The sequence below is a fragment of the Euleptes europaea genome, chromosome 8, assembly GCF_029931775.1.
Source record: "Euleptes europaea isolate rEulEur1 chromosome 8, rEulEur1.hap1, whole genome shotgun sequence".
NCBI lineage: Eukaryota > Metazoa > Chordata > Lepidosauria > Squamata > Sphaerodactylidae > Euleptes > Euleptes europaea.
In genome coordinates, this window is record NC_079319.1 from 682,802 (window position 1) to 710,783 (window position 27,982).

A 27,982-nucleotide genomic window follows, 5' to 3' on the forward strand; every position below is an offset into this window, starting at 1 on the left:
GTTAGTCACAACTCTTAAAAAGCAATTAATCTAGCCTTTTCCTGTAATTGTTCCAAGTAACTGGCTAAGATTAAGGCAGTTCTAAGCAGCAGGTATGTAATCTCTTCATCAACTTGCAAATTCAGCAAGAAAAAAGGAAGCGATATCATTGCAGTGTAACACAGCATTTATAACTTAGCATATAAATTGTACTATTTGCCATACTAATGGGATTTAAAACTGTTAATATCTCTATTTTCTGTAAGTCTTGTCTACTCTGATTGGCAGAGGCTCTCCAGGGCCTCAGGTACAAATCACATCACTCCCTACCTGGTCCTTTTAACTGGAGGTGCCAGGGATTGAACCTGGGACCTTCTGCATGCAAAGGAGAAGCTCTCCCACTGAGCTACAAGCCCTCCATGCTTAAGAGTTGCAACCTGCTGCACCCTCTGCCACCATAGTACATGTAATTTTGATTTTTGCTATCTGAGAGGTCAGTAAAATAAAGTAGAAAACTAGTTCTGTGGTAAACACTGTATTATTTGGAGAGAACAGGTAGGGGTTCAATGTGAGTAAGTTATGCATATTGGGACAAAAAATCCCAACTTCACATATACACTGATGGGATCTGTGCTGGCAGCAACAGACCAAGAAAGGGATCTTGGGGTGGTAGTGGATAGCTCAATGAAGATGTCAACCCAGTGTGCGGCTGCTGTGAAAAAGGCAAATTCCACGCTGGCCATAATTAGACGAGGAATAGAGAATAAAACTGCTGATATCATACTGCCCTTGTACAAATCTATGGTGAGACCACACTTGGAATACTGTGTACAGTTCTGGTCACCACACCTAAAAAAGGATATTTCAGAGCTTGAGAAGGTGCAGAAAAGAGCAACCAAAATGATTAGGAGACTAGAGCAACTGTCCTATGGGGAACGGTTAGGACGCTTAGGGCTGTTTAGCTTGGAAAGAAGGTGGCTGAGGGGCGACATGATAGAGGTCTATAAAATTATGCATGGTTTGGAGAGAGTGGACAGGGAGAAGTTTTTTCCCCCCCCCCATAATACTAGAACACGGGGTCATCTGCTAAAGCTGGAGGGCGAGAGATTAAAAACAGATAAAAGGAAGTATTTTTTCACACAACGCATAGTTAAATTGTGGAACTCCCTGCCCCAGGATGTGGTGATGGCTGCCGGCTTGGAGGGCTTTAAGAGCGGAGTGGACATGTTCATGGAGGAGAGGGGTATTCATGGCTGTTAGTTAGAATGGATACTAGTCATGCTGCATACCTGTTCTGTCTAGTATCAGGAGCATGCCTATTATTTTGGGTGCTGTGGAGCACAGGCAGGATGGTGCTGCTGCAGTCGTCTTGTTTGTGGGCTTCCTGGAGGCACCTGGTTGGCCGCTGTGTGAGCAGACTGCTGGACTTGATGGGCCTGGGTCTGATCCAGCAGGGCCTTTCTTATGTTCTTATGGGTTACCAGCATGCTCAGGTGTCCAGCTGGAACTTTATAATGTAGAAAATGCATAACTCTTTAATAATGCATCATTATTAATCACCTTATAGCATAATAATTGTCAAAATTATTTACATTTAAACTACATTATTGTAAAATGTATGTCTACAGTATAAGGGTTTCTTTTCAGTGCTTTTCATAATTTCAGATTTTTTCATGGATCTGGAAAGAGCGAGATGCTTTGTAAGGCAAGGTTTTTGTGTCTTGTCAAAAAAAGAAGGAAATTGGTTCTTGTAGGTTATCCGGGCTGTGTAACCGTGGTCTTGGAATTTTCTTTCCTGACGTTTCGCCAGGAACTGTGGCAGGCATCTTCAGAGGAGTAACACTGAAGGACAGTGTCTCTGAAGGACAGTGTTACTACTCTGAAGATGCCTGCCAAAGTTGCTGGCGAAACGTCAGGAAAGAAAATTCCAAGACCACGGTTACACAGCCTGGATAACCTACAAGAACCAATGAACTCTGACCGTGAAAGCCTTCGACAATATAAAGAAGGAAATGTTTTATAGGAGGGGTTTTTTAAATAGTGCTCTCCCCCCCCCCGATTTTCCAGTTTTTCCAATGTAAAAATTGACAAAATCCCCAACCAAACCAGGGGGTAAAGCTTCCCCCTCCAGTAGTTCCAGAGGGTCTCTGCCCGTGTTGGTCTGCAGTAGGGCAGCTCGATTTGAGTCCAGGAGCACCGGAGAGGCCTGTGAAACTTGCCGGGGTGGGGTGTGTGTGAGCTCTGGAGAGACAAACAGTATCGGACGAAGGGAGCGCGTTGACTCCCGAAAGCCCCCGCCCTGGAAATCTTGTTGGTTTCTGAGGTGCTCCTGGATCCTGGACTCGTGTCGAGCCACGCTGTTGCTGTTGCTCTTTTCTGAGTTTTTCTCCCCCACCCACCCACTTACCCCCCTGCCTTCACATCTCTACTTGGGCGGCTGCCTATAAGGAGATCAGTACCTCCTTCCCAAACTGAAATTTAGCACCGAGGAGGCCAGTGGGAGGCAGCTGAGGGGGGTGGGTGGCCCCTGCCCAGCGTGATTGCAGACCCACAGGACTCATAAGGCGGCTTGCTTCAGAGGTGGGTGCCAGGGGGCACGACTGCGGTGGGGCAGGGCGGCACCTTTGTGGGCCAGGACTGTGCGGAGGGGCACCCGAGGCCTTTGAGATGCATCCGGCTGCTTCAGGCAGGGGCAGGATAGAAACCTGGATTCGGAGGGTCCGGTGCGTGGCCGCTGGGCGAGATTGAGGGCCCGGTGGCTCAGCAGGGTCTTAAGAACATCAGAACGGCCCTGCTGGATCAGACCCAGGAGGCCCATCAAGTCCAGCAGTCTGTTCACACAGCGGCCAACCAGGTGCCTCCAGGAAGCCCCCAAGCAAGACAACTGCACTAGGGACCATGGGCGCTTTCAAAGGGGGTTAGATGGATTCATGGGGACCCTTCCGTGGCTACTGGCCATGGGGCGACCATGTCAGGGTCAGCCCTTGGCTTCTCTGTCCTGTTCCTTGGCCCTCCAAGGCCACGGGTTGGTCACTCTGCAGAATAGGATGCCAGAGGCTAGATGGACCACTGGTCTGATCCAGCGGGGCTTTTCTTAGGTTCTGCCCCCAGAAGACTGCCCCTTCCAGAGTGCCTGGCTAGAGCCAGGAGAACAAAGCGCGATTTTCTCCCGAGGAGCACTCGGGTTTGGCGCTCCTCTACCAAGTGCACGCTCTGCTTGCAGGGGGACCTATGAAAGGTGAAGGGGAGGGGTCCCCAGGATGGGGAGTTGGAGACGTTCTGAGTGGAGCCCTGTTGCAAAAGCAAATCTTTGAGGCTTGGGGGGGAGGGGTCATAAAGGCTGCAAATATTGCATGCCACAATTGAGCGTGGGACCATGGTGGTGTTTGGGGGGGGGTCACGAAGGGGTCTGCCTCTGACAGCATGAGGGAGAAGGGGGAATTGTGCCCGCTCCTCTTACTTCTTCGGGGTCTGAGTGGAATAAGGAGTCCGGGGCCCATCTGCAGCCTCTTCTTCTGATGCCGCCATTCCACAGCATGGGGGCAAAGCGCTCTTCTACCATGGGTGCAGGTTTGCAGGAGTTGCCCCAAAGGAGTGGGGCAGGGAGGGGTGGGGGGTGGGCTCCTTGATTTCCCTGGGAGTGGAGCAGTTCTGCTGGACAGAGATTTGGCCCAGCTCCACCTGGGAGCCCGCCTGGTGTGAATCGTGATGCCTGGAGATGTAAAATTTCCAGAAGTGTTGGGACCGTGAAAGAAAAGAGTGTTTGGGGATAAGCTAAATGGATGCCGTGCTTTCCTATCACATCTAAACCTATTTTGCTGCTTTAGCAACATAAAATATATCCTTCGTAACTTGGGCCAGTCACAGCTCTCTCAGCCCCGCCTACCTCACAGGGTGTCTGTTGTGGGGAGGGGGAGGGAAGGTGATTGTAAGCCAGTTTGATTCGGCCTTAAGTGGTAGAGAAAGTTGGCACACAAAAACCAGCTCTTCTTCTAGCAACATAAAATGCATCCTTCATAACTTCGCGTATTATTTTTATCATTTTACTTAAAACGCTTTTTGTGCTGCCAAATAGGGCCCTGAAGGCGGCAAACATGAAAACATTAGAACATTTGAACACGAAAGCAGCATTTAAAGTAATATATAAAATAATTAAATAAAACATATAAACCCACAGCACCAACAGCAGGGAGGAGCCCCCCCCCCCCCCGCCCTTCAGAGTCTTGTCCCATACTGATAGTTCAGCATTTTGGAGTCAGTTTATATTTTTTTAGATCCTTTATAAATTCAGTCAATACACTACTCAATTGTATGAATTGGCATGATCCTGAAGAGCTAAATAAATAGGAGGGTGTGTCGTCGTCCCGTCCCCCCCCCCCCGGTGTTCCCCAAGGGCCTTCCCGGTGGCCCCTTGGTTGCCGCGGTGCCGGAGGCGGCCTGAGAACCTGGCCTCCGTGTTCTGGGAAGCCGTTGGGATCCACTTTTGTAAGCAGGGGAGGGGGCACAGGCCTCTCGGGGGGGGGAGCGGGGCCCCTGCCCGACTGACTGCGAGTCCCCCCCCCGAAGGGGAGGTGGGCAGCCGTGGGGCCAGTGAGGGAAGAGCGCCAGAAAGTGCGCCCAGAGCACGCCCGACTGCCGGCACGTGAGCACTGTGGCTGCGTGGCAGTTAAGAGCAGAGGCTGAGAGTCAGAAGGCCCCCCCGCCCTCCCGCCCTCCCTCCCTCCCTCCCTGTATGTGGCTGTGACCTTACGTGGCGGGACTTCAATATTCTTTTGGACTACCTTGAAGGACTGTTGTGTGCTTACCCTGAGTATTGTTCAGTCAGTTCTGTAGCTAAGCAACTCCTGCACTCTGCCCCAGGTGGGCGAGAGCCAGGCAGAGCGTGCTCAGGGCGCGTGTTGACCGCTGCCGTCAGGTACTGAGCAGGGTGGGTGGGGGGCTTGGGGGTCTTTTGAGCGGAGCCTCTGCTTGAGCCTCGAAGAGCCAAGGTCAGCGTGGGAGTGGGGCTCGTGTGGGGCTCATGCCAGAACCTACTCTGGGTCGTCGTCCCCCAAATTCGTAGCTAAAAGATTGTCGAAGGCTTTCGCGGTCAGAGTTCATCGGTTCTTGTGGGTTATCCGGGCTGTGTGACCGGGGTCTTGGTCTTTTCTTGCCTGGCGTTTCGCCAGCAGCGGTGGCCGGCATCTCATGTAGCTGCTTCAAAGAAGGAAGACAGAGAAGGAGGGGGCTAAACGCAAGGGAGGGAGGGTCTTTTGAAATGGCTGGCTAATAGCGTCACCCGAAAGCCATTTTAGTACCTGTTGGGTCTTTTGCTTAGTCTCAATTTAAGAAGCATTCCATGGCTTTTGGATTTTGGTTTGGGCGAGCGTGGCTACCTTTTCTGTGGAGCAACAAAAGCTGAGTTTCTCCCCCCCCCTTTCTGCCCACTTGGGGTCTCCGAGTGGCCGCATGGGAGACCCCGGCCAGAAACCCAAAGGGACGCAGCCTGCCTTTGCCCCAGGTGCCTTCAGGTGCAGAGGTAGGGAGTGTCTTAAAGAAAAAAAGATGGTGTGCCTTGTGTTGCGGGTGGAGTGGAGGGTGGGTCCGGAAAGGCGAAAAGGGACACCTGTGCAGTTGCCCTGCCTTCACCCGCAACCACACACCCCCCTTGGTGTGGGGAGGCTGCGGCCACCGGGCTCTCTTTCTGGGCACAGAAACCTGCCCTTCCCCAACACACAAGGAGGCTACGAAGCGTCCGCCTCCTGGCCGAGTGCAGGATGTGGGGCTGCCGGCAGACTTCATCCTCTGAAGCGGGGTGGGGGTGGGTGGGTGGGCTTTCTTGGGGCTGAGCAGGGTGTGGGCAGGGAGGCTCTACATGCCCTTGACAGCTCCTCCTCAGACCTTCCCTCAAGACACAGAATGAGTGGGGTGGAGTTAGCAAATAGCTTGCACAGTTTATACCTGAGCCAGATTTCGGTGATAGGGTAGGTTTTCTTTCTCCTTAGGCTAAGATAGGGGAAGGATACAAAAAAACATTTAAATAGTTTTTTTCAAAATAGATTTGTCAGAGTGGGTTCAGGAGGCAATGAAAGGAGGCGGCGGCGCCAGTTTCCTTGATTGAAGAGGTGGTTAATCCCCAACCCACCCACCCACCCTTGAGAAGCCACCCCAAAGCCATGGGAATAAAATTCTCACCCTGTGGCTAAAGTATCCCTCTTGAGCAAAGTGGCCAAGCGGGCAGTGGCCGTAGAGCTCCGGCCTTTCTTGGATGAACCAGCTTTTCTTGACCTGGCCTCAGGCCTGGAGTTTTGGGGATGGAGCTGCCAATTTTGGAAGTGGCCGTCCCGCTCTGGGCCACGCGGCTCCATCGTGCGGGGTGGGGGGTGGGCTGGAGCTTGGCACGCTGGGCTTGCGCCTGACGGACCGGTTGATCCAGCCATGCCCGTGCTGAAGGAGGCTGAGAGACGGCTGCCCTGCAGGCAGATGCTGCAACTCCCGAGGCTGCTCTGTGCTCTGGCCCGGACCCTCGTGGGCGCACCGCCATCGGAGCACTGTTGGGTGGCGGCAGCCGGTCTGGCCCTTGGTCTCCTCTGTGCCATCCTGGCCTGGGCCTTCTGCTGCCAGTGTGCCTGCAGAGTGGGAGAGGATTTTTTTTTGGGGGGGGGCTACAGGCGTATGAGCGATTATCAGCGATTATCGGTGTGGGCAGACTGCCCAGGTGTGTGCAGCCGGCCACGTCTGGACTCAGCCCTTTGCCTTTCAAACCCGTTGTTACCAAGTCAGGCTGGGTTGGCCGAGTGGGTCAGGGAGGTACTAAATGCCGCTGTGCGTGAGGGTGTTGTTCGGGGTGCCTTAAACGAAGTGGTCATGAGACCCCCTCCTAAAGAAGGCACCCCTAGATCGCTGTGGCCTGCACATCGTCCACCTGGGGGCCAACATTCCTCTTTTGGGCAAGAGGCTTGACCGGGGGAGGGGAGTGGCTATGCAGCTTCAGGCAGCCTTGGAAGAGGTAGAGTATCTAGACCCATTTTGATCCGGATTGAGGCCTGGGGTTAGACAAGAATGGCCTTGGTTGGCCTGACGGACGGTCTGCAGCGGAAGGGTGATGGGGGAGGGGAAATGTGTCCCCTCTGGTTCTTCAGGACTGGTTGGGTGTGGGAGTGGGTGGTGCTGGGCTTCAGTGGTTCCGCACCTACTTGACTGGCAGATTCCCAAAGGTGCAGCTACTACGGGGCCCCCCGTGTTGTTTAAGATCTACATTAAACCTCTGGAATATGGAGTGAGGTGCCACCAATATGCAGATGGCACCCAGCGCTATTTCTTCTCAGTAGCTGGTCCAGTGGGTCCTGAGGAAGTCCTGGACGGGTGTGCCTGGAGACTGTAATGGGATGGGGGGGGCAGTATACCGGAGCTCCAGTCGCACAAGACCTTGGTGCTGTTGGTCAACGGAGAATCCCCTCGAGGACTGCGCAGTCAGCCTGTCCTGGAGGAGGGGGCTGCACTCCCCCCCCCGAAGGAACAGGCTCCTAGCCCTGCAATGCTGCCGGATCCTGGAGTTGGGGGCACAAGTCTCCTGCCTGGCATGTAGAGTGCCCCTTAGCAGCTTTGGCTGACGTGCCCAGCTGCGGCCATTCCTTGGAAAGCCTGACCAGGCCACGGCGCTCCATATGCTCCGATCACACCCGGGTTAGGTTACTGTGATGCCCTCTACACAGGGCTGCCTTAGGAAGTGGGCTGGAAACTTCAGGTGGTCCAAAACATGGCAGCCGGGCTGCCGTCAGGGGTGGGAATCAGGGGAACCGCGTCCCTTTCTTTGGTGCTGAAAGATCTGCACTGGCTGCCCGTCTGTTTCCAGGCTTGGTTCAGAATGCCAGTTCTGGCCTTGAAAGCCCTACACAGCTGGGGGCCGGGGGGGGGGGCTGAAGGAGTGCCTCCTCCCATACTATGCAGCCCCCCAGTTAAGATCCTCCATGCGAGCCCCACTCCCTGTGCCCCACCTGCGGAGGTGAGGCAAGTGGCAGCTCAGCAGAGGAGTGCCTTCCCCCTGAAGGCCCGCCTGGTCCGGGCCAGAACATTGCTGTTTGCTTCCGCATTTAATTGTAAAGGGTGCTTGACTGCCTTTTTAATTGTGTGTTTTAGCCTGGAAACATTTTCATTTTAAGCGGCATAATTATCTGTGTTTCCATGCACTGGTTGCTTGTTTTGTGCTGGGTTTTAATTAATCCTTTTTGAGGTGTTGCGTTTTTATGGTGCTTTATTTTGTCAGCCACCTTGGGGTGGTTCCCTGGAGAGGCAGCGTAGCAATCCTCTAAACAAATCAGATAAGCAAGCCTGAACTTCTGGCGTGCAACCAGCATGACGCTTTGGCCGTAGTGGGCCAAAGGCAGGAGCGTGGCCACTCCAGCCTCTGCTAAGGAGGAGGCAAGCGAGGAAACCTGTGAGAGGGGCAGCCCAGGCGGGGGAAGCAGAGTTGTCTGGCAAAAGGACGCACGTGCGCCTCCCCCAGATGGGAAGCAGGATGGCAGCGGGTGTGCCAGGGAGAGGGGTTCCCTCTGACTCTCTCAGCCAGGCATTGCTTGGCACCCGGGGAGGGGGCCTCCTGAGGAAGGGGCACACTCCTGGGTTCACAGGGGTGGTTTCTCACGGTCTCTCTCGTCTCTCTGCAGCTCTGAGGTGGTGGCTGACCTGTGAGTGTCGGAGCCATGTCGCATGAGAAGAGCTCCCTGGTGTCTGGCGACCCTTTCCCCGGGCAGCAGCCTCCTGTCCCGCCCGGCTACGCCCAGCCTCCGTACCCAACAGCTCCCTACCCACAGCCACAGTTCCAGCCTGTAGCCTATGGCCAGCCGGGCTACCCAGTTGCGGGGCCCTACCCGCAGGGCCCGTATCCAGCCGCAGGGCCATACCCGCAGGGACCGTACCCAGCCGCGGGGCCGTACCCGCAAGGATCCTACGCGCAGGGGCCGTACCCGCAAGGATCCTACGCTCAGGGGCCGTATCCACAAGGACCCTACCCTCAGGGGCCGTATCCACAGGGGCCGTACGCCCAACCGCATCCCGTTGACCCTGAGGATCCAGGCTGTAAGTATCCGGCTGCGGGGAGGGTGGGAAGGGGTGGGCCGCATGAATTTGCTTCTGTCTTGCTTGCCCCACCCCAAGCGTGCTTTCTCTGGCTTGGCCACATCTGGGCTGCTGCTAAGGAGTGTAGGATGGGATGCCGTGCAGGGACAGATGGCCCTCGAAGCAGCCCCCGGGCCCCCCTCAGTCTCCTTTCTTCTCTTGCTGCATTGTGCCCCCAAAGGTGGAACCAGGCCCCCTATCTATGTGATCTGGAGATCAGGCACCGTGGCCTCCAGGATTGGTGAGCGCCACCCCCTCCCGCTATGGGTCCAGGCAAGGGGGTGCGGAGCCTGGCGGAGTCAGAGGAGGAGGCCGGCCCTGCCCTGCTGTAGTTCCGAGGGCCAGCCTGGCAGGCATTAGGCGTGGGGGGGCCGTGCACTGACCCCTCCTGCTGCTGCTTCCCCCCACAGCTCCGGTGCACGTCAACTACCACGAGGACGGGCCTCCCTCCTACTACGACAGCCCGGATTTCCCCACCACGAACTGGGACGATAAGAACATCCGCCAGGCCTTCATCCGCAAGGTGAGCAGCGGGGAGGGACAGTGTGCCCGCCGGGGGGGGGGCTGCCCCCGGCCCCTTCCTATGGGCTGCAGCTCAGTGAAGGAGTCCATGCTTGGCGTGCAGAAGAGGAGAGGTGTCCTGGATCAGGCCAAAGGCCCGTCTGAGCTAGTGTCTTGCTTCCCTCAGGGGAGGCCCTCAAGCAGGGATTCTCTCCGGTATCAGAGGAGCAGGGCTGTTATACTGGGTGCAGTGGAGCGCTAGCAGGATGGTGCTGCTGCAGTCAAAGTCTTGTTTGTGGCTTCCTAGAGGCACCTGGTTGGCCACTGTGTGAACAGACTGCTGGACCTGATGGGCCTGGGTCTGATCCAGCAGGGCTTCCCTGATGATCTGATGTACAAAGCTCCCCCCCCCCCCAGCCACTCAGAGGCACTCTCGCCTCTGAACATAGAGGGTTTGGGTTCACTGTCATGGCTCAGAGCCATTGATAGGACTCTCCAGGGCTTGTGAAGTCATCTAAACGGCAGCAAATTCCGTTGTACGAGGTCCTTGCGGCATTTGAGCCAGTGTGGTGTAGCGGCCAAGAGTGCCAGACTGGAACAGCCTTTTGGAGCCTGCGGGGGCACCTGGGGAATTCTGGCGCAGGGTGGTGGGCCACAGCCACGGAACGGCTGCTGCAGCTGACTTTCAGTCACGTGGCGCAGATCCTTGCGCAGCGGAGGCAGCTGCTGCCGCCAGAGCAACGTTTTAAAAAATCGGCACAGCCAGTAAAAAGCCTTGCTGGAGAAAAACCCCACCTGGCCCCGCCCACTTTCTAAAAACACTTGGTGGGCGCCAGGAAAGGTGTCGGGGGGGTGCAGTGGCACCCACGGGCACCATGTGGGGGGGGGGCTGGACTAGTATCTGGAAGACCCAGGTTCAGATCCCCCCACTCATGCTATGGGGGCTCGCTGGGTGACCTTGGGCCAGTCACAGTGGAGGAGAGGAGAGGAAGGGGAAAGATGCCAGCTGCTTTGGGTCCCCCTGGGGAGAAAGGCGGGGCATAAATGAATTGAGTAAATGAACAGAAGCCAAACACGGTGGTCCCGGCAGGTCTCTCTCTCTGCAGCATCTCCAGTTCGGAGCGTCTTGGGTCCCAGGCTGGTTTTGGTCAGGGACCCCGAAGGGCGAGATCCGTTGATGGGGGTTTCTGCCGTGGTGCGTCTCCCGGGGATGCCCCCAACGGAGCCTTTGTGGCCGACCTCCTCTGGGCTCTCTCGCTGGGCCCCGGCCCGAGCGTCTCTGGAGGGTTGTCGTCCAGGGGGCTGCAGCGCTGCTCTTCTGCCCTGCAGGTGTTCCTGGTGCTGACCCTCCAGCTGTCCGTCACCTTTGCCTTTGTGGCCATCTTCACCTTCGTGAAGGGCGTGAAGGGCTTTGTGCGGAGGAATGTCTGGACTTACTACATCTCCTACGCCGTCTTCTTCATTTCGCTCATTGTTCTCAGCTGCTGTGGGGAGTTCCGGCGCAAGCACCCCTGGAACCTGGTTGCCCTGGTAAGGGCCTGATCCCACCACGTAGGGGCCTGTGGGAAGAAGCCTCTGTCTGTTGGGCAGGCCAGGCGAGGCTGGCTGGCGGTGGGGCAGAATGGCCTGTGGGCCACTCTTAAGTGGATGGGGGGGGGCTTGTAGTCACACTTCTCACTCGTCCTCTCTTCTTCCGCAGTCCATCTTGACCCTGAGCCTCTCCTACATGGTGGGCATGATCGCCAGCTTTTACAACACGGAGGCCGTCATCATGGCAGTGGGCATCACGGCTGCCGTCTGCTTCACAGTCGTCATCTTCTCCCTGCAGGTGGGTGTGTGCTCCCGCTCCTCCGCTGCCGGTGGTCTCGGGAGGGCTGGGGCTCCCACCGCCTGCCCCCAGCAGGAGTGTGGGAAAGGGGGGCTTCTTCTGCTGCCCTGCAGGCACAGACCTCTGACTGTTTGCCCAGAGAGGCCACGGACCGGCTGGTCCACTCCCAGGTTCCCCCGAGGCTTGTGCGGTTCTGTTCCCAGGCAAAAGATTGTGGTCTTGTGAACAGGCCCCAGTCCAGCTGCTGGCCCTTCTCTGGGCCAGAAGCAAAGTGCAGAGGGGCTTTGGTTCCGGTCCCGCTGCCCCACATCTTTTTCCTGAGACCTAAAGATGTGAAGGCTTGGGGAAAAACAAACATCCAAGGGAAAGGTTTTGCCTCTTGAAATGAGCGAAATGCTTTTTAAGACCGCTCAGTTCGAGTCCAGCAGCACCTCGGAGACCCACAAGATTGTCAGGGTCTGAGCTCCTTTTGTCAGAACTGACTAGCAGAAGCTCCTGCCCTGAACATCTGGTGGCTCTCAAAGGTACTAATGGTTTCAGTTCCAGCTGTTCTACTGCAGACCAATATGGCCTCTGCCCTCTGAAACCTCTTAGGACAAGTTTTTTATTCATTCAAAGTGGGCCAATATATAAACTGGCTTCCAAAATGGCGCGCCAGGCGGCACCTAGCTTTTTTGTTGAATATATCAAATATCGATTTAAAAGCAGTAGAAAGGATCCGGGGGCCAATATATATCATGATCGGCTCCTGCTTACTTTTCTCTCTGATTGCCAAACCTTATTCTGGCTAAAAGTAAGCTTCTCCAGACATGAGATAATTCCCATGAAAAAAAATATTGTCAAAGGCTTTCACGGTCAGAGTTCATTGGTTCTTGTAGGTTATCCGGGCTGTGTGACCGTGGTCTTGGTATTTTCTTTCCTGACGTTTCACCAGCAGCTGTGACAGGCATCTTCAGAGGAGTAACACTGTGTAAGCTCTAGCCCTGCGGCAAACCTCATGGCCTGCTCCTGACACACTGAAGGACACCTTCAGTGTTACTCCTCTGAAGATGCCTGCCACAGCTGCTGGCGAAACGTCAGGAAAGAAAATACCAAGACCACGGTCACACAGCCCGGATAACCTACAAGAACCAATTCCCATGAAGTATCTTCGTGATCCAGTGGATCAAGCCACTAATACCATCAAAACGACTGCAAAACTTACGTGGGGAAGCTTAGCAATAACAGCAAACTAATGCAAGGGCTCATGCCCATATACAGGCAAGGGGAAGGAGTCAATGGAAGTGGAAGAAAAGAAGGGGAAGCTATCTGTTAAAAACTAAAAAGAAACTGTGTGTAGCATGAAAATATTTACATATAAACCGCCGGGTTGGAGAATGAGCATTCCTGTGTGTGCTGCAGACCGGAGGTCCCCAATGTTTTTGTGTCTGCGGGCTCCTTTGGAATTCTGGCCCGGTGCGGATGGTGCTGCCATGAAACGGCTGCCGCAGCTCACCTTCACTCACACGGTGTAGATCCTTGTGCTGTGGTGGCAGCTGCTTCCCAAACACAGTGTCCTTAAAAATCTGCACAGCCAACCAGAGCTCCAGGGGTTAGTTAGAAGCACTGCTGGGCAAAAGCCCCACCTGCCCCCCCTCTTTCCAAAAACAATTGGTGGGTGCCAGGAAAGGTGTCACCCGGCACCATGGCGCCCACAGGCACTACGTTGGAGACCCCTGCTGTCAACATAGACACGTGGTTCCCAGACTTTTTGTATGGTGACCCAAAAGTCCAGATTTACTTTTTATGGTGACCTATCCAGGGCTGACCGAAGGTTTTTTCAGTGCCTTAGGCAAATTATGACCTTGACACCCATTTATTCATAAAATCATGGAGTTGGAAGGGACCATCAGGGTCATCTAGTCCAGTGGTCGGCAAACCGCTGCTCACTGGCCGCATGCGGCTCTTTGGCCCCTTGAGTGCGGCTCTGCCACGGATTGGCCGATGCCGGGCCCGCCCCTCCTGCCGGGCCGCCCTCGGCGCTTGGCATGCTGGCCCTAGTGACCCCTACCCCATGTCCAGAAGATGGCCAAGATGCCCTCCCTCTCATGATCCGCCTAAGGTCATAAAATCAGCATTGCTGACAGATGGCCATCTAGCCTCTCCTTAAAAACCACCAGGGAAGGAGAGCTCACCACCTCCCGAGGAAGCCTGTTGTTCCACCGAGGAACCGCTCTGTTAGGAAATTCTTCCTAATTCTCCCTAATTCCAGCATTCCATTTTCTGTGGTACCCAACCTGATGTTTTGCAAAACCAATAAACATCTCACAAAGGGTGCAACTGTCCTCAATATGAATCCCAAGCAAGTGGGAGTTCATCTCTGGGCAAGAGAGCCACCCTTAAGGAGGGCTGGCTTGCCCCCCACTTTCAGAGGCTTTGTGACTCACTTTTGGGTCTTGACCCAGAGATTGGGGATCACGGACATAGACAATGTATTTTCAATGACATTCTTAACGTTTAAATGGGCACCTCTTCATGTGCTCTAATCATGCACTTAATGACAACAAATTAAAGAGCAGTTTTTTTAGTATTAAAATTTAACTTGATATCTAAACATGCTGCTTGGCCTATCGTGGCTGTATGGGACTGGTAATGCACTTACCTGTGTTTACTACAAAATTTGTTTTCTTATTTCAGTGCTTATTTTTTTCCTGCTTCTCAGATGGCAAAAACCCTGATAGGTGGGCTGTGGTATTAGAGGGTGTAGCAGTTTGCAGCTCTTTGTCTTAAAGATTGGTGAAGTTTTTTTTGAAGTTTTGCTTGTAGAAAGTGAAAGCATTTATACACTTAAATTCCATAAATATGTCAAATATAAAACAGGTACTATGCTGAGTAAGTCACCTTCTGTGGCTTCAGAAAATCTTTCATCTTTCCTTAGACCCTGTTTCCATTTCCCCCTGTTGTAGCATCCAGAATCCCTTGAGGGTCTGTGCTTCAGTCTATGCCCCCTTTTATAAATAAAGCCCAGACCTGTACACGCCACCCACAGTCTTCCACAGACTGAATCTTGGAAGCAGGTTCAAATCTTGCAAAACCAGCAGATGCAGTACTGATCCAGCAATGTGCACATCGCTGAGTTTTAAGTGTTTTTTCTGCCCCGTTTCTTCCTCAGGCAGCCAAGGAGGGGAGGGGGTTGTGTTACCGGTTGAAGGGGCCTGGGGACCTTCCTGATAACCCCCCCCCTCTTGGTGCTTCCCCTTGCAGACCAAGTACGACTTCACCTCCTGCCGGGGGGTGCTTATTGTCTGCCTGGTGGTGCTGCTGATCTTTTCCATCCTGTGCATCTTCATCCGGAACCGCATCTTGGACCTCGTCTACGCCTCCATCGGAGCCCTCCTCTTCACCTGCGTGAGTGTTGGGGTGGGGAGGGGGTAGCCTCTGGCTCTCGCTGTCCCCAGCGCTGACGGGTGTGTCCTGGCTGGCCTGTCCAGTATCCTCAGGGGACTGGGGCTGAGGCATGGGGTGGGGGGCAGAGCCCCCCCCCCCGTGCTTGGGAGTCTGGCCACTGCAGGGGCGGCCGTGCCGTATCCATCTTGTGGGGGCGCTTGTTCTGCGGAGCTGGGCAGGAGAAGGGCTCGGCTGCACATCTGAGCCCCTGGGAGCGTCCACGTGTGGAGGTGGGCGTGGCAGGGCAGCTGCCCTTTCCCCCCTCCGCCTCCTGTGGGCCTCGTGGACCAACCAACTCCCCTTTCTCGGCAGTTCCTGGCTGTGGACACCCAGATGATCCTGGGGAACAAGCAACTGGCCATCAGCCCCGAGGAGTACATCTTTGCAGCCCTCAACCTCTACACAGACATTATCAACATCTTCCTGTACATCCTGGCCATCATCGGGCGGGCCAAGGAGTAGGGCCCCTCCAGAGTAGAGTTCCTTCCTCCTCACGAGCCCCGTCTCTTGTCGTGCTCCTCCTCCTCCTCCTCCTCCGGGGGGTCCTTTCCCCGCCTGTGTTTGTGTTCCTTCCTGCTCCTCAGGGTCACGTTCTCTTCCTTGCCCGTCTGCCCCACGTTGTGCTTTGCTGGGCAAGATGATATGATGGGGCTTGGGAGCAGAGGGCCCCCTGCCCCTGACAAATGCCTGGAGCGGAGCGCCGTCTTGCGGGGCGGAGGGTCTTTGGGGGCAGGGGGGTGTAAATACGCTGCATTTCTCCGGGTTTTATTCCCTTTCCCTTTCCCTTTTTTTTTTTTTTGGTTCGGAAATGGAAATATTTATTGAATGTGGAGGCGTATCCTCATCCAGGCATGCTGCTCGCCCCGCGCTCCTCTCTCCCCACCTCCTGCCTCAGTGAGTCCCCAAGCTCCTCGGGGGCTCCCCTCCTTCTGCACTCAAACCCTTTTTCCTTGGCTGGGAATGAGCTCTTCCTTTCTGACCCTGACCTTCGGCGTCCACCGCCTGCTTCGCCTTCCGCATCCCCAGGCCCCTGTCCCAGCCGTCGTGAGGGCCGAGTCTGTTCTTAATTCCACCCGGAATAATTGGGGGGGGGTTGTCCTCTTCCCCCTCTCCTCTAGTGATGGGGCAGGTGCACGGGGAGGGGAGGGGCGGCGGCTTCCTCTCCTGGTCCTCCAACCCATGGTTCTGCTGAGGTCTTTTATGCACCGAGGCAAAAACTCATAGCTTGGGAGACTCCTGCTGCCAGCCTGATGCCCGGCACCCCTGCCTGCCTGGCCCCCTCTCTCCCCCCCCCCCCGCAGTTGGCTTTTGGGGGGCTTTGGGCTGCAGCATGCCAGGCAGCCACGGCAGTGCCCCCGGGGCCTCTGCACTCTGCTGTATCTATAGGATGTCCAAATAAAAGCGAGAATACCGGAAGCCAGCGCTCAGCTGTCTTGTCCTTCCTGGGCGGCAAGGGGAGCGCATGCATGGAGGGCCGGACACTTGGGGCCGCAGGGGCAGGCCGTGGGTGGGGCCTGGCGCCGCATGTGGCTGGAGGTCGCTTCCAAAATGTGGGTCTGTCTTTTTGTGTGCGGTCTCTGGGAGCCTTTGAAGTGTAGGCAGATACACACCAGAGGAGGTGTGTGTGTGTGTGTGTGTGTGTGTGTGTGGTGTGTCGGGGGGGAGTCAATGGCTCAGTGGAGGAAGAGCTTTTGCTTTGCCTGCAGAAGGTCCCAGGTTCAATCCCCGGCATCTCCAGTTAAAAAAGGACCAGGCAATAGGTGATGTGAAAGACCCTTTTCTGCCTGAGACCCTGGAGAGCTGCTGCCAGTCAGGGTAGACAATACCAACCTTGCTAGACCAATGGTCTCAGTCAGTATAAGGCAGCTTCACTTGTGTTCCTTTGGCCGTTGACATAGCAACAGGGTTGAGGGGCAAACATTCTGGGGACTCTGGGTTTTCGCACCTCGCCTCTTCTGGGTCCCCCAGTTGACTCTGCCTGAGCCACACACATGGTCCGGGCACTCCCACGTGGGCACAGCTGGTGCCAGGCATTCTGGTGGCCCTCGCTGGGGCACAGAAGGCAGCACGCTTCTCACCCACATGGTGGCCACGTAGCCCCAAATTGTCCAGCTTTCCTTGCTTGGTCTCCACCTCTGCACACACACACCCCAGTTGGTGTTGGTGAGATCAGCCGGTAGCCCAGATCTGCCAGGAGGAACGGTCCGTTTGTGGCTCAGTAGGCCCGAGGTTGGGGGGCAGGCATGAGGCTTGGCCTCGGTTTGGATGCAGACTCTTCCAAGTCCTTTGCTGGCAGACAAGTCAGCAGTCTCTTGGTGCCCCTGAAGGAAAGGGGATGCCCACCGATGTATTTATTTTATTTATTTCAGCTTCTACCCCTTTATTTCTACCTTCTACTTTCCCCGTCCAGCAGGGCTCAGGGCAGCAGGCCTCCCCAACTGCAGTTTTCTTCCCCTGCTGCCGTGGCCGACTGCCTGCAGGAATCCCGGCGTTTGGGTCTGGGATCACCTGCTGTTGTGGTGTCTGTCTGTGCACACACTCATAGGATGTTTTTCCGCTTTAGCTGGCTGCCTCTGCATTGTTCCAACTCCCTCTTGCCCCAGTCCCTTCCACTAGGATGGCTCCCACCTGTCTGGCAGGAAGATCGGTCTCCGTTGCTCCTCTCCTGCCTGTTTCTAGAGCACCAGTTCTGTGACTCGGCCGTGCTGCAAGAGGCTTGTGGCCCCCTGTATCTTCTATGGAAGCAAACAAAGGGAGATTCCAGGGTGGAATGGGGGGAGGTCTGGGCACTGTGGCACTAAAGCGGCACACAGCAGGAGAATTTGCAAACCTGGTTAATCTGCAGAGATTGCCCCTGACGGAGTGCGTGTTTGTGTGGTGTGATGGCTTGCCGCAGGGGCTCTTCCTTGACGTTGGACTTTCAGAGGGATTCCCATCTAGTCCAGATCCTGTTCCCTACGGTGAGCAACCAGTTGTATAGAGGACAAGGCCTTCCCTGGATGCCGGCTCCCAGCGTTGGTATTCAGAGTTCTTCTGCTTCTGTATGCGGCGATTCCCGTTACTAACTATGGCTAGTAGCTCTCAGTGGACCTGGCTTCCATGAATCTCCCCCCTTGAGAGCCAGCGTGGTATAGTGGTTAAGAGCGGTGGTTTGGAACAGTTGACTCTGATCTGGAGAACCGGGTTTGATTCCCCACTCCTCCACATGAGCGACGGACGCTAATCTGGTGAACCGGTTTGGTTTCCCTGCTCCTACACACGAAGCCAGCTGGGTGACCTTGGGCTAGTCACAGCTGCCTCAGCCCCACCTACCTCACAGGGTGTCTATTGTGGGGAGGGGAAGGTGATTGTAAGCTGGTTTGAGTCTCCCTTAAGCGGTAGAGAAAGTCGGCATACAAAAACAAACCCTACTTCTAAAACCATCTACACACATAGTCATCACTGTGTCCACTGGCAGTGAGTTTCACAGTTTAATTGTTCATCTATTCTGTACCTATTGCCCATCACTTTCATTGGGCGCCTCAGAATTCTAGTAGTATGGAAGAAGTAGAAAAAGCTCTCTGTCCAGTTTCTCCATCCCCTGTATAATTTTGTAAATGCCTTAGCCATTTTTTCTATTTATTTATTTATTTATGAACTCTTTTTTTGTTTATTTTATTTATAGCCCACCTGTGTCACTGAGACTCAAGGTGTATTACAAAACAAAACACTTTGTTCAGATGGCTTAAGACATCTAATATTTCACTAGCACTAGGGTTCAAAAACAGTGCAAATAAAAACGGCCTAAGGCGTGGCATGTGGTAGTACCGAAAATAGGCTTCAGTGATAGGAAGTAATGCGGTAAAAGCAAGGGTGTGAGGCATGCAATAAACATTGCCTTGGCCCCGTTGGCTAAGGCAAGGTAAGGATCCATCTTCTGGGCTACATGAAGATGGAAGAAAGCATATGTTTGTTTGTTTTTAGCTGCATTAACTTGCTTCTCCAGGAATAATCCTGGCTCCACTAACCCCTGGGCTCCGAACTGAGCTGGCGAGTCTCAGTCGGGCCCCATCACACGTGGGAAATGTAGCACCATTCAAGATGTCCGGCTTCCCAACTGCCCTCGTCTCCGAATTGTTCATCCTTAGCCATTTAACCACAGCAGTCCGGCAGTGGCTCAGGACTTCCATGGCATTGTGGGGTGATTTGAATAAAGAAATACAGAGTTGGGCATTATCAGCGTATTGATGACAACTTACACCAAAGCCACGAATAATTTCTCCTAAGGACTTTACAGAGAGACTAAACAGCATCAGTTATAAGGCTGTGGAACTATACCAGGATAAGTCCCAAACTGATGACAACTGACCTACAACGGTAGCCCTCTGAATCCTGTCCACAAGGAACAATTCAGACCAACCCACATCATGTTAATCCCTACTTCTATTTCTAAATGCCTCAACAAGATGGCGGCCTGTGATACTGTGGACCATGCTAATAAATCCAGTAAGAGTAAAAGAGACATGGCCTTTGTCATCAGAGATAATCAAATAAAGGCACCAGTGTCATTTCTTCCCTAGTGCTTTGTTAGTGATGGATGGATGACCACCTGTTTTAGTATCCAAGAAAAGGTGGCCTGAGCCAGTGATTGATCGATGTTGGACATCGGGGACTCACTGATGTTACCCTAACATGATGTGACCCGTAACATGACTGCAGCAATCAGGATGGACAAGGGTCTAGAATGCAAGTGGTTGCCTTCAGAGATCCCAAGATCCCTCTCAGTAACTGGATTGAAATGGTCCATAAATGAACCAGATAGCATCCTTCACCCTAGAATTCACCCCAATAATTCAACCATTAGAACTGCACTCTGACTATGAGCTGGGATGTAGCTGGCCAAGAAGAAAAGTGTCAGAGAATGAGTCAGCAAAGCTCCCAGCACTTAGTTATGCAAACAGCTCTGGCTGGAGTAAGACAAAGGGTTTAACATCTAACACCTTGCTGGAGCGTCACCCTTGAAGGGACAGATACTGGACAAGCTACACAGCTAGATGATGTTTTCTTCCCCTTGAGGCAAGATTAGGGCTGACCCCAGACGGATCGATTCCCAAGGGGAGATTATACATTCACAGGACACAAGGAAGAAGCTCGCCTTTGTTTTCTGGGGGGGGGGGTTGTTTTGTTTTTTGGCTTTTGGTCAGGGAGAGACAAATGGTGTAGGCCTAAATCTTTACCATATTGTGGTAAAGATTCCATATTGTGCATTTATCAAGCGATAATGGGAAGAAATCCCAACTCTGGGGACTAAGGTAATGAAGGACTTTTAAATGCTGCACATTTAAGAATTATTCACCTATCCTAATTAAACATTGTTTAGGCTGTATAGAATGTAGGGTTTAGAATGTGTTTGCACTTTTTCTTTATATCCTTCGTCTGGTGCTGTATATAGACCATGTGAATTCTTTGGAGCGGTGGAATCTGATCTGAAGAACCTGGTTCAATTCCCCACTCCTCTTCCACATGAGCGGCGGAGGCTAATCTGGTGAACTGGATTGGTTTCCCCACTTCTACTCACGAAGCCTGCTGGGTGACCTTGGGCCAGTCACAGTTCTCTCAGAATTCATTTATAATTCATTTATAAATCATTTATAAATTATTTATAATCATTTGTTAATGATTTGGATGAAGGAATAGAGGGGACGCTTATTAAATTTGCAGATGATACTAAATTGGGAGGGGTAGCAAATACGGTAGAAGACAGAGCCAAGATGCAGGATGATCTTGACAGGCTGGAGAAATGGGCTAGAACTAATAAAATGCACTTCAAGAAAGACAAATGTAAAGTTCTGCATTTAGGTAGGAAAAATCAAATGCATAATTATAGGATGGGGGAGACTTGTTTGAGCAGTAGTGTGTGTGAAAAGGATCTTGGGGTCTTAGTAGACCAAACACTGAACATGAGTCAGCAGTGTGATGCTGTAACTAAAAAGGCAAACACAGTCTTGGGCTGCATCAACAGAAGTATAGTGTCCAGATCACGCGAAGTGATGGTATCGCTTTACTCTGCTCTGGTTAGACCTCAACTAGAGTACTGTGGTCAGTTTGGGGCACCGCAATTTTAAGAAAGATGTAGACAAACTGGAACGTGTCCAGAGGAGGGCAACAAAGATGGTGAGGGGTCTGGAGACCAAGACCTATGAGGAAAGGTTGAAGGAGCTGGGTATGTTTAGCCTGGAGAGATGAAGACAGAGAGGGGATATGATAACCATGTTCAAGTACTTGAAGGGCTGTCATATAGAGGAGGGTGCCGAGTTGTTTTCTGTTGCTCAAGAAGGTAGGAGCAGAACCAACGGGTTGAAATTAAAAGAGTTTCTGTCTAGACATTAGGAAGAATTTTCTAACAGAGCGGTTCCTCAGTGGAACAGGCTTCCTCGGGAGGTGGTGAGCTCTCCTTCCCTGGAAGTTTTTAAGAGGAGGTTAGATGGCCATCTGTCAGCAATGCTGATTCTGTGACCTTAGGCAGATGATGAGAGGGAGGGCATCTTGGCCATCTTTTGGTCACTAGGGGTGTGGAGGGGGGAGGTAGTTGTGAATTTCCTGCATTGTGGAGGGGGTTGGACTTGATGGCCCTGGTGGTCCCTTCCAACTCTATGATTCTAACTCTCTCAGCCCCACCTCCCTCACAGGGTGTCTGTTGTGGGGAGGGGAAGGGAAGGTGATTGTAAGCCGGTTTGAGTCTCCCTTAAGTGGGAGAGAAAGTTGGCATATAAAAACCAACCTTCTTCCTTATTTGATTATTAAGCATTCTTATATTTTAATGCTTGAAGGCTGATATCTGCAAACCCACACATATTTGGTTCTGCAGCAGGTGAGCTCACCATCCCTGGAGCGTGAAGGTGCAAAAAATTATCCACAGGCTGGCTAGTAGGACTGAACTGGGCACAGCCTTTAAATGGCAATGCAGATACAGAGTGCTAGATGTACACACTTGTATAGCTGGTGATACTTCTCTAGATGTGTTAATGGCAGTGGCTACTCCCCAGACAAGTTGATAACCCCTGGGAAGAAGGGGTAGGGTTGCCTTGTGGAGACCCAGGACAGCAGTGCCAGCTTGCCCAATCTCCAGGAACCTGAGGGAACAGGCCTTGCGGGGTCATTCCACATGGACAGTCTCTGTCATTTTTAGCCATAGCATGATGCCTTAGAACAGCCATGATGTCTTGGTTTGGTTTTTTTTTTAAAAAAAATATTCACTGAACGTGGCGACCTTGCTCAGCATTCCTCAAAGCACAGATTGTGGAGATTCAGAGGTCCTGCCATCTCAGCGTGGAGAACCTATCTTGCCCACTGAAATTATTTGCGCCAGTGGTGTCGCAACATAAAACCATAGAGTTGGAAGGGGCCAACCCCTGCTCAATGCAGGATCAGCCTAGAGCATCCCTGACAAGTGTTTGTCCAGCCCCTGCTTAAAGGCTGCCAGGGAGGGGGAGCTCAACACCTCCCTAGGTAGCTGAGTCCACTGTCCAACAACAATTACTGTAAAAAAAGTTTCCCTAACATCCAGTTTCCTAACAACCTTTCTGCCTGCAATTTAAAACCATCATTGCGAGTCCTATCATCTGCTGTTGATAGAAACAGCTCCTTGCCTTCCTCTAAGTGTCAGCCCTTCAAATACTTAAAGAGAGCAATCACGTCCCCCTCAACCTCCTCATTTCCAGCCTGAATGTTCCCAACTCCCTCAGCCTTTCCTCGCAGGGCTTCTTGGTCTCCGGGCCCCTGACCATCCTCGTCACTCTCCTCTGCACAGTTTTTTCTGGTTAATTCTAGCATGTTGTTCTGAGAAGCTTTGTGGAAAGTTTTATGAACGTTCAGCTTAAAAGAGAAGGAATGAACTGAGGGAAGAGAGTGTGGGGGGGAGGTTTTCCTGAATTAGACTGCTGTACTTTATATCCATGCCTGTTCCTTAACCTACTATCTGTTCTGTTATATATTCTTTCTATATATCTTCTATATAAATAAAACTGTAAATATTGTCGAAGGCTTTCACGGTCAGAGTTCATTGGTTCTTGTAGGTTATCCGGGCTGTGTAACCGTGGTCTTGGAATTTTCTTTCCTGACGTTTCGCCAGCAACTGTGGCAGGCATCTTCAGAGTAGTAACACTGAAGGACAGTGTCTCTCAGTGTCAAGGATGTAGGAAGAGTAATATATAGTCAGAAAGGGGTTGGGTTTGAGCTGAGTATTGTCCTGCAAAAGTATTGTCCTGTAAGTATCAAGATAATGTGCTAATGAGGGTATGGTATGTTAATATGGAACCATTGTATCCTGAAGTGATCTGTTAATGTGTGTAATCCAAAGCTAATCTGTATGGCTATTGTTGAATGTTGTCTTTGTCTGGAGGTTTTTCAGGGCAGGAAGCCAAGCCTTATTCATTCTTAAACTCTCCTCTTTTCTGTTAAAGTTGTGCTGATGTTTATGAATTTCAATGGCTTCTCTGTGCAATCTGACAAAATGATTAGTTTCTTCCTTGAGAAACTGTGGTTCACAGATCCGTCTTGCACGGTCCATTAATGTTTTGATTATTCCTCTTTTCTGTCAGATGGACCATGCAAGACGGATCTGTGCAACAATAGCCATACAGATTAGCTTTGGATTACACACATTAACAGATCACTTCAGGATACAATGGTTCCATATTAACATACCATACCCTCATTAGCACATTATCTTGATACTTACAGGACAATACTTTTGCAGGACAATACTCAGCTCAAACCCAACCCCTTTCTGACTATATATTACTCTTCCTACACCCTTGACACTGAGAGACACTGTCCTTCAGTGTTACTACTCTGAAGATGCCTGCCACAGTTGCTGGCGAAACGTCAGGAAAGAAAATTCCAAGACCACGGTTACACAGCCCGGATAACCTACAAGAACCAAAAAACTGTAAATGTTCGTTTGTTCAAAATCTTAAATCTCTGAAAGTTCTTCACCGATTGCTTTGAAATTTTGACACAACATTGCATTCGAATACGCGCGTGTTTTTATATACCTGTGACAGGTAAAAACCTGCTTATTTTACCTGTGACAGGTAAAAACATGCATTTTTTGAAAAACAGCACCATCTGTTGGCCGTTAAAGCAACACACACTATACTAAATAGCCTCCCCTTTTGGTGTACTCATCTTCCTTTACCATAACATTCCTGGCTACAGGCCTGCATCTCCATAATATAATTAAATAGCAGAAATATCTTGGAAGAATTCAATGTTGTTTCATCCATCATATACAGGATCAAGGCTGGAGATGGGCAAGCTCCCTGTCTCTCCTTGGATTCAAGTCAGCCTCATGCAGATCATGAATCTAAGAGCCAAATTATGAATGTCCTTTCCTCCCAGTTCAGTGGTGCTCACTCTCTCAAGTACATTCACTGGTTTTGCACTTTCACTTACTTTCATATTTAGGAGAAGCTAAGGCAGATCAAGGAAAGGGAAACATTTGGGTTTCCTATCAAAGTCATGGTGAGATTATCTTGATTATCTTTTCCTCCATATTCCTCCCTTGCCCATATTCCAGCACGATCTCTCTAATATTCATGCATTAAAGGGCAAGCAAAGGAAAGGGAGGCTATCAGATTTCTTGCCAGAAAGAAAAGCTCCCATCTCCTGTGCATAATGTGCACACATGAAAAGGACTGCTTTAGAGTTATTTATCAGAAGAGCTCTTAAGTAAGTGTTAGCTGGCCTTGTAATACTCGAGTGTGGCACAGCTGAGTTTCAAGCTAGAATGTCTTATGATCAGCGGCATCTCTATTTGTTGGACCTGCATATAAAATTAGCTGCCATGAACCTGTATTTAATTATTTGATTCTAATACACTCCATCTCACCATGAGCTTTCATGGACTTCAGAAAAACAGTTTGCAGAGTCACAGAGTTGGAAGGTACCACCAGGGTCATCGTCCAGCCCCCTGCACAATGCAGGAAATTCACAACTACCTCCCCCCCCACATCCCCAGTGACCCCTACTCCAAGCCCAGAAGATGGCAACAAATAGAAATCAGCTTCTTAACTTTTCATATCAGTTCTTAGTGCTATTACTTTTTTTCACTTGATGTAGAAGACGGAGAAGTCTGAGGCAAGCAAAAGGAGTGGTTCAAAAGAGGTTGTGTACAAAGGTCTTGCCATCTTGTTGCGGGGGCAAATGTGGTTGGGATGCTCTCAGAATGGACCAGAAATCCACAAACATTATGCTTGACGTCAAGTCCTAGCTAGCTAGCTAGATTTTATTCCTCGGTTTACTTGCATGAGACCAGAGAAGTGGCAAACTGCAACTAGGAAATCTTGACAGGACCTTTCAAAGGTGAAGATGTCCTCATTCCTCGCATTCCTATGATTCCAACGGATATGCCATTTCAATTTAAGAGATTGCAATTCCCAATTCGATTGGCGTTTGCAATCACCATCAACAAAGCTCAGAGCCAATCTTTAGAATTGTGTGGTTTAGATCTAGACACGGATTGCTTCTCACATGGACAATTATATGTTGCGTGTTCTAGAGTTGGCAAACCAGACAATATATATGCACAGACAATGGAACCACAAAAATATTGTATACCCACAAGTATTGTGGAATTAAACATATTAGAAACATGCGCTTTCTCTTTTCTTTCTTTTCCATTTAACCAGACTGGGCCACAGCAACGCATGGCCGGGTACAGCTAGTTCTTGTATATAATTAAAACCACAAAAAAGGACTCTATGCTTTGGATCTTCCGTTGGAGAATAATCCTGCTAATGGCTTCTCCCCATTTTCTGGTGGACTAAGTATATGTGGCTTCCTAGATCCTTGTCTGACTAGCGTCCCCAAAAGGGACGTCTGTGACATGTCAACGATATTACAACCAGCATCCAAATTGAATGTATTTGAGAGGTTTTCTCAGAGGGGGGGATTGCATTATCAAAGCAAAAAAGATCAATTCACAAGAGTTTAAAGGTTTAAATTTGGGATTCAACAAGTGCTGGAGTACCTAGAACAACATATCCATGTACAAACCCGTGTATCTGTGTTTGACTCCCCGCTCCTCCACATGAGCGGTGGAGGCTAATCTGGTGAACTGGATTGGTTTCCCCACTCTTACACATGAAGCCAGCTAGGTGACCTTGGGCTAGTCACAGCTCTGTTAGAGCTCTCTCAGCTCCACCTGCCTCACAGGGTGTCTGTTGTGGGGAGGGGAAGGGAAGGTGGTTGTTGTAAGCCGGTTTGAGTCCCCCTTAAGTGATAAAGTCAGCATATAAAAACCAACTCCTCTTCTACTACTACTACAAGCTGGCTGATCTGTTAGCAGAGCAGTAGGAGCTCTTTGCCACTGTCACTGCTGGATCGTGCCCCTTCCAATGAGTTGAATGTCTGGTGCTGTCAGATTCGGTCCAGGTTTTCTCCCCCCCCCCTTCTCTGGTCTGGTAGCAGCCGTGGGCCACACACACACACACACACACACACACACACACAGAGGCAAGGGCAGTTCCCAAGCTCCTTAACTAGCTTATCTCTTTCAGCTGTGGGTCTGATGGTGAGGAGGCAACTTGCTCATTCCCAGAATGATTGGTTGGGGAAGGATTGCAGCAGGTAATGGCCTGCTTTTCCCATAAAGTCAATCCTGTGATGGAAGGGTGCCGCTTCCCTTTTTGCCTTTCTTGTTTTCTTTCCTTTATCCCCTCCATGTTGCCTGTGGACGCTTGCTGTATGCTCTGGAATACCTTTGCTTCTAGCTATGAGAAGCCAACATCTATGCTACAGATTTCAATAAGTGTTTTTGTTTTTGCCATCAAGTCACAGCTGATATATGGCAACCCCTTGATGGTTTTTTCAAGGCAAGACACGTTGGGAGGTGGTTTGCCCATTGCCGGCCTCTGCTTCATGACCCTTGTATTCCATGGAGGTCTCCCATCCAAATTCTAGCCAGGATCAGGGCTGAGAGTGTGTGACTGGCCCAGGGTCATTCAGGAAGTTTCCATGGTGCGAATGGGGATTCGAACCTGGGTCTCCCAGGTCCTAGTCCGACACCTTAGCCACTACACTGTGCTGGCTAAGTCTATGTGGACAGCTAGTTTTGTTACTTTCTGTGTACGTGAACTGCCCCTGGGACTATGTATTGCTTTTAAAACATTTTCTTAAATTTCTTCAGTATGGTGTGTGTTACTGGAGAGTTTTCTGAACCAAATCCAGTTTAAGCTTGGTTACGTTATCAAACAGCATCTTGTTCCAGTTTGTCTCAGTTTGAGGCAGGGGAGCAAAACTCCATTGGCAGGCCTAAGAGGTGGTGGAGGTGGCAGCAGCAAAGAAGGCGCTCTTCTCCACCAGGGTTGCATCAGCAGGGTCTTCTTCAGCTCAGTGTTTAAAGTAGTTCGTGACCTGGTAACACCCAAGTCCCACCCTATAAGTGGTGTTAATTCGGCCACTAGCTGTGGCGTTTTTGTGATATTTCTTTGCTGACAAAACGTCTCATCCATTCTGACTTCAAGGCCCAACTGCGCAGAAAAGAGTGATATTTAAAGACATGTGACACAAACAATCGAGCCAATTTCTGTGCAGTGGGCAGTCCCGTACAAGGGACTAAGAAGCACCTGTTTGGAAAAAAGGTCTGTAACTACCCATAGTACCGTCTTCCCCCAGTTGGGGGCAGATCTGTGATAAAATCCATGGCAATGACTTCCCAGGGAGCCGAAGTCGTTTCCAAAGGTTTCAAGAGTTGGTTTCCCCACCACCCTTTTGGCTGTAGCGCACATAGGGCAACTGCGAATGAAAGAGTCCAAGTCTGTCCTCACCCTGGCCACCAGAACTGCCTGCGTAACAGATGCAGGGTTTTTACGAAACCGAAGTGCCCTGCTACCTTGGAAGCATGGCCCCGATCCATCACCTCCCTCTGCAAAAAAGCAGGAACGTACAGTTTGTTCTCTTTAAACCAAAACTCCCCCCACAGAGTCAGCTTGTCTGGCAGACTATTGGTGGCTCTTTCCACTTGTCAGGCTTCGGCTAAAGCGCTTTTAAAAGCTTCCGGCAGTCCCTCCAAGGGAGGGGACTCGTATCATTTTGGAAGAGTCCGGTAACCCCTCCAGGGTAGGGGATAGGGCTGTAGATTCGGTTCGGCCTGAACCGAAAAACAGCCGA

General features: G+C 51.5%; 1 protein-coding gene across 1 annotated transcript; it reads left to right on the forward strand.

The window, feature by feature from the left end:
• The first annotated feature begins 8,628 nt into the window (after window positions 1-8,628).
• On the forward strand, window positions 8,629-15,292 carry GRINA (glutamate ionotropic receptor NMDA type subunit associated protein 1). The gene is made up of 7 exons (XM_056854330.1): window positions 8,629-9,036; window positions 9,257-9,316; window positions 9,486-9,598; window positions 10,906-11,106; window positions 11,276-11,404; window positions 14,648-14,791; window positions 15,143-15,292. The coding sequence occupies exons 1-7, from the start codon at window positions 8,661-8,663 to the stop codon at window positions 15,290-15,292; spliced, it is 1,173 nt and encodes a 390-aa protein (XP_056710308.1). The 5' UTR covers window positions 8,629-8,660.
• The last annotated feature ends 12,690 nt before the right edge of the window (window positions 15,293-27,982 follow it).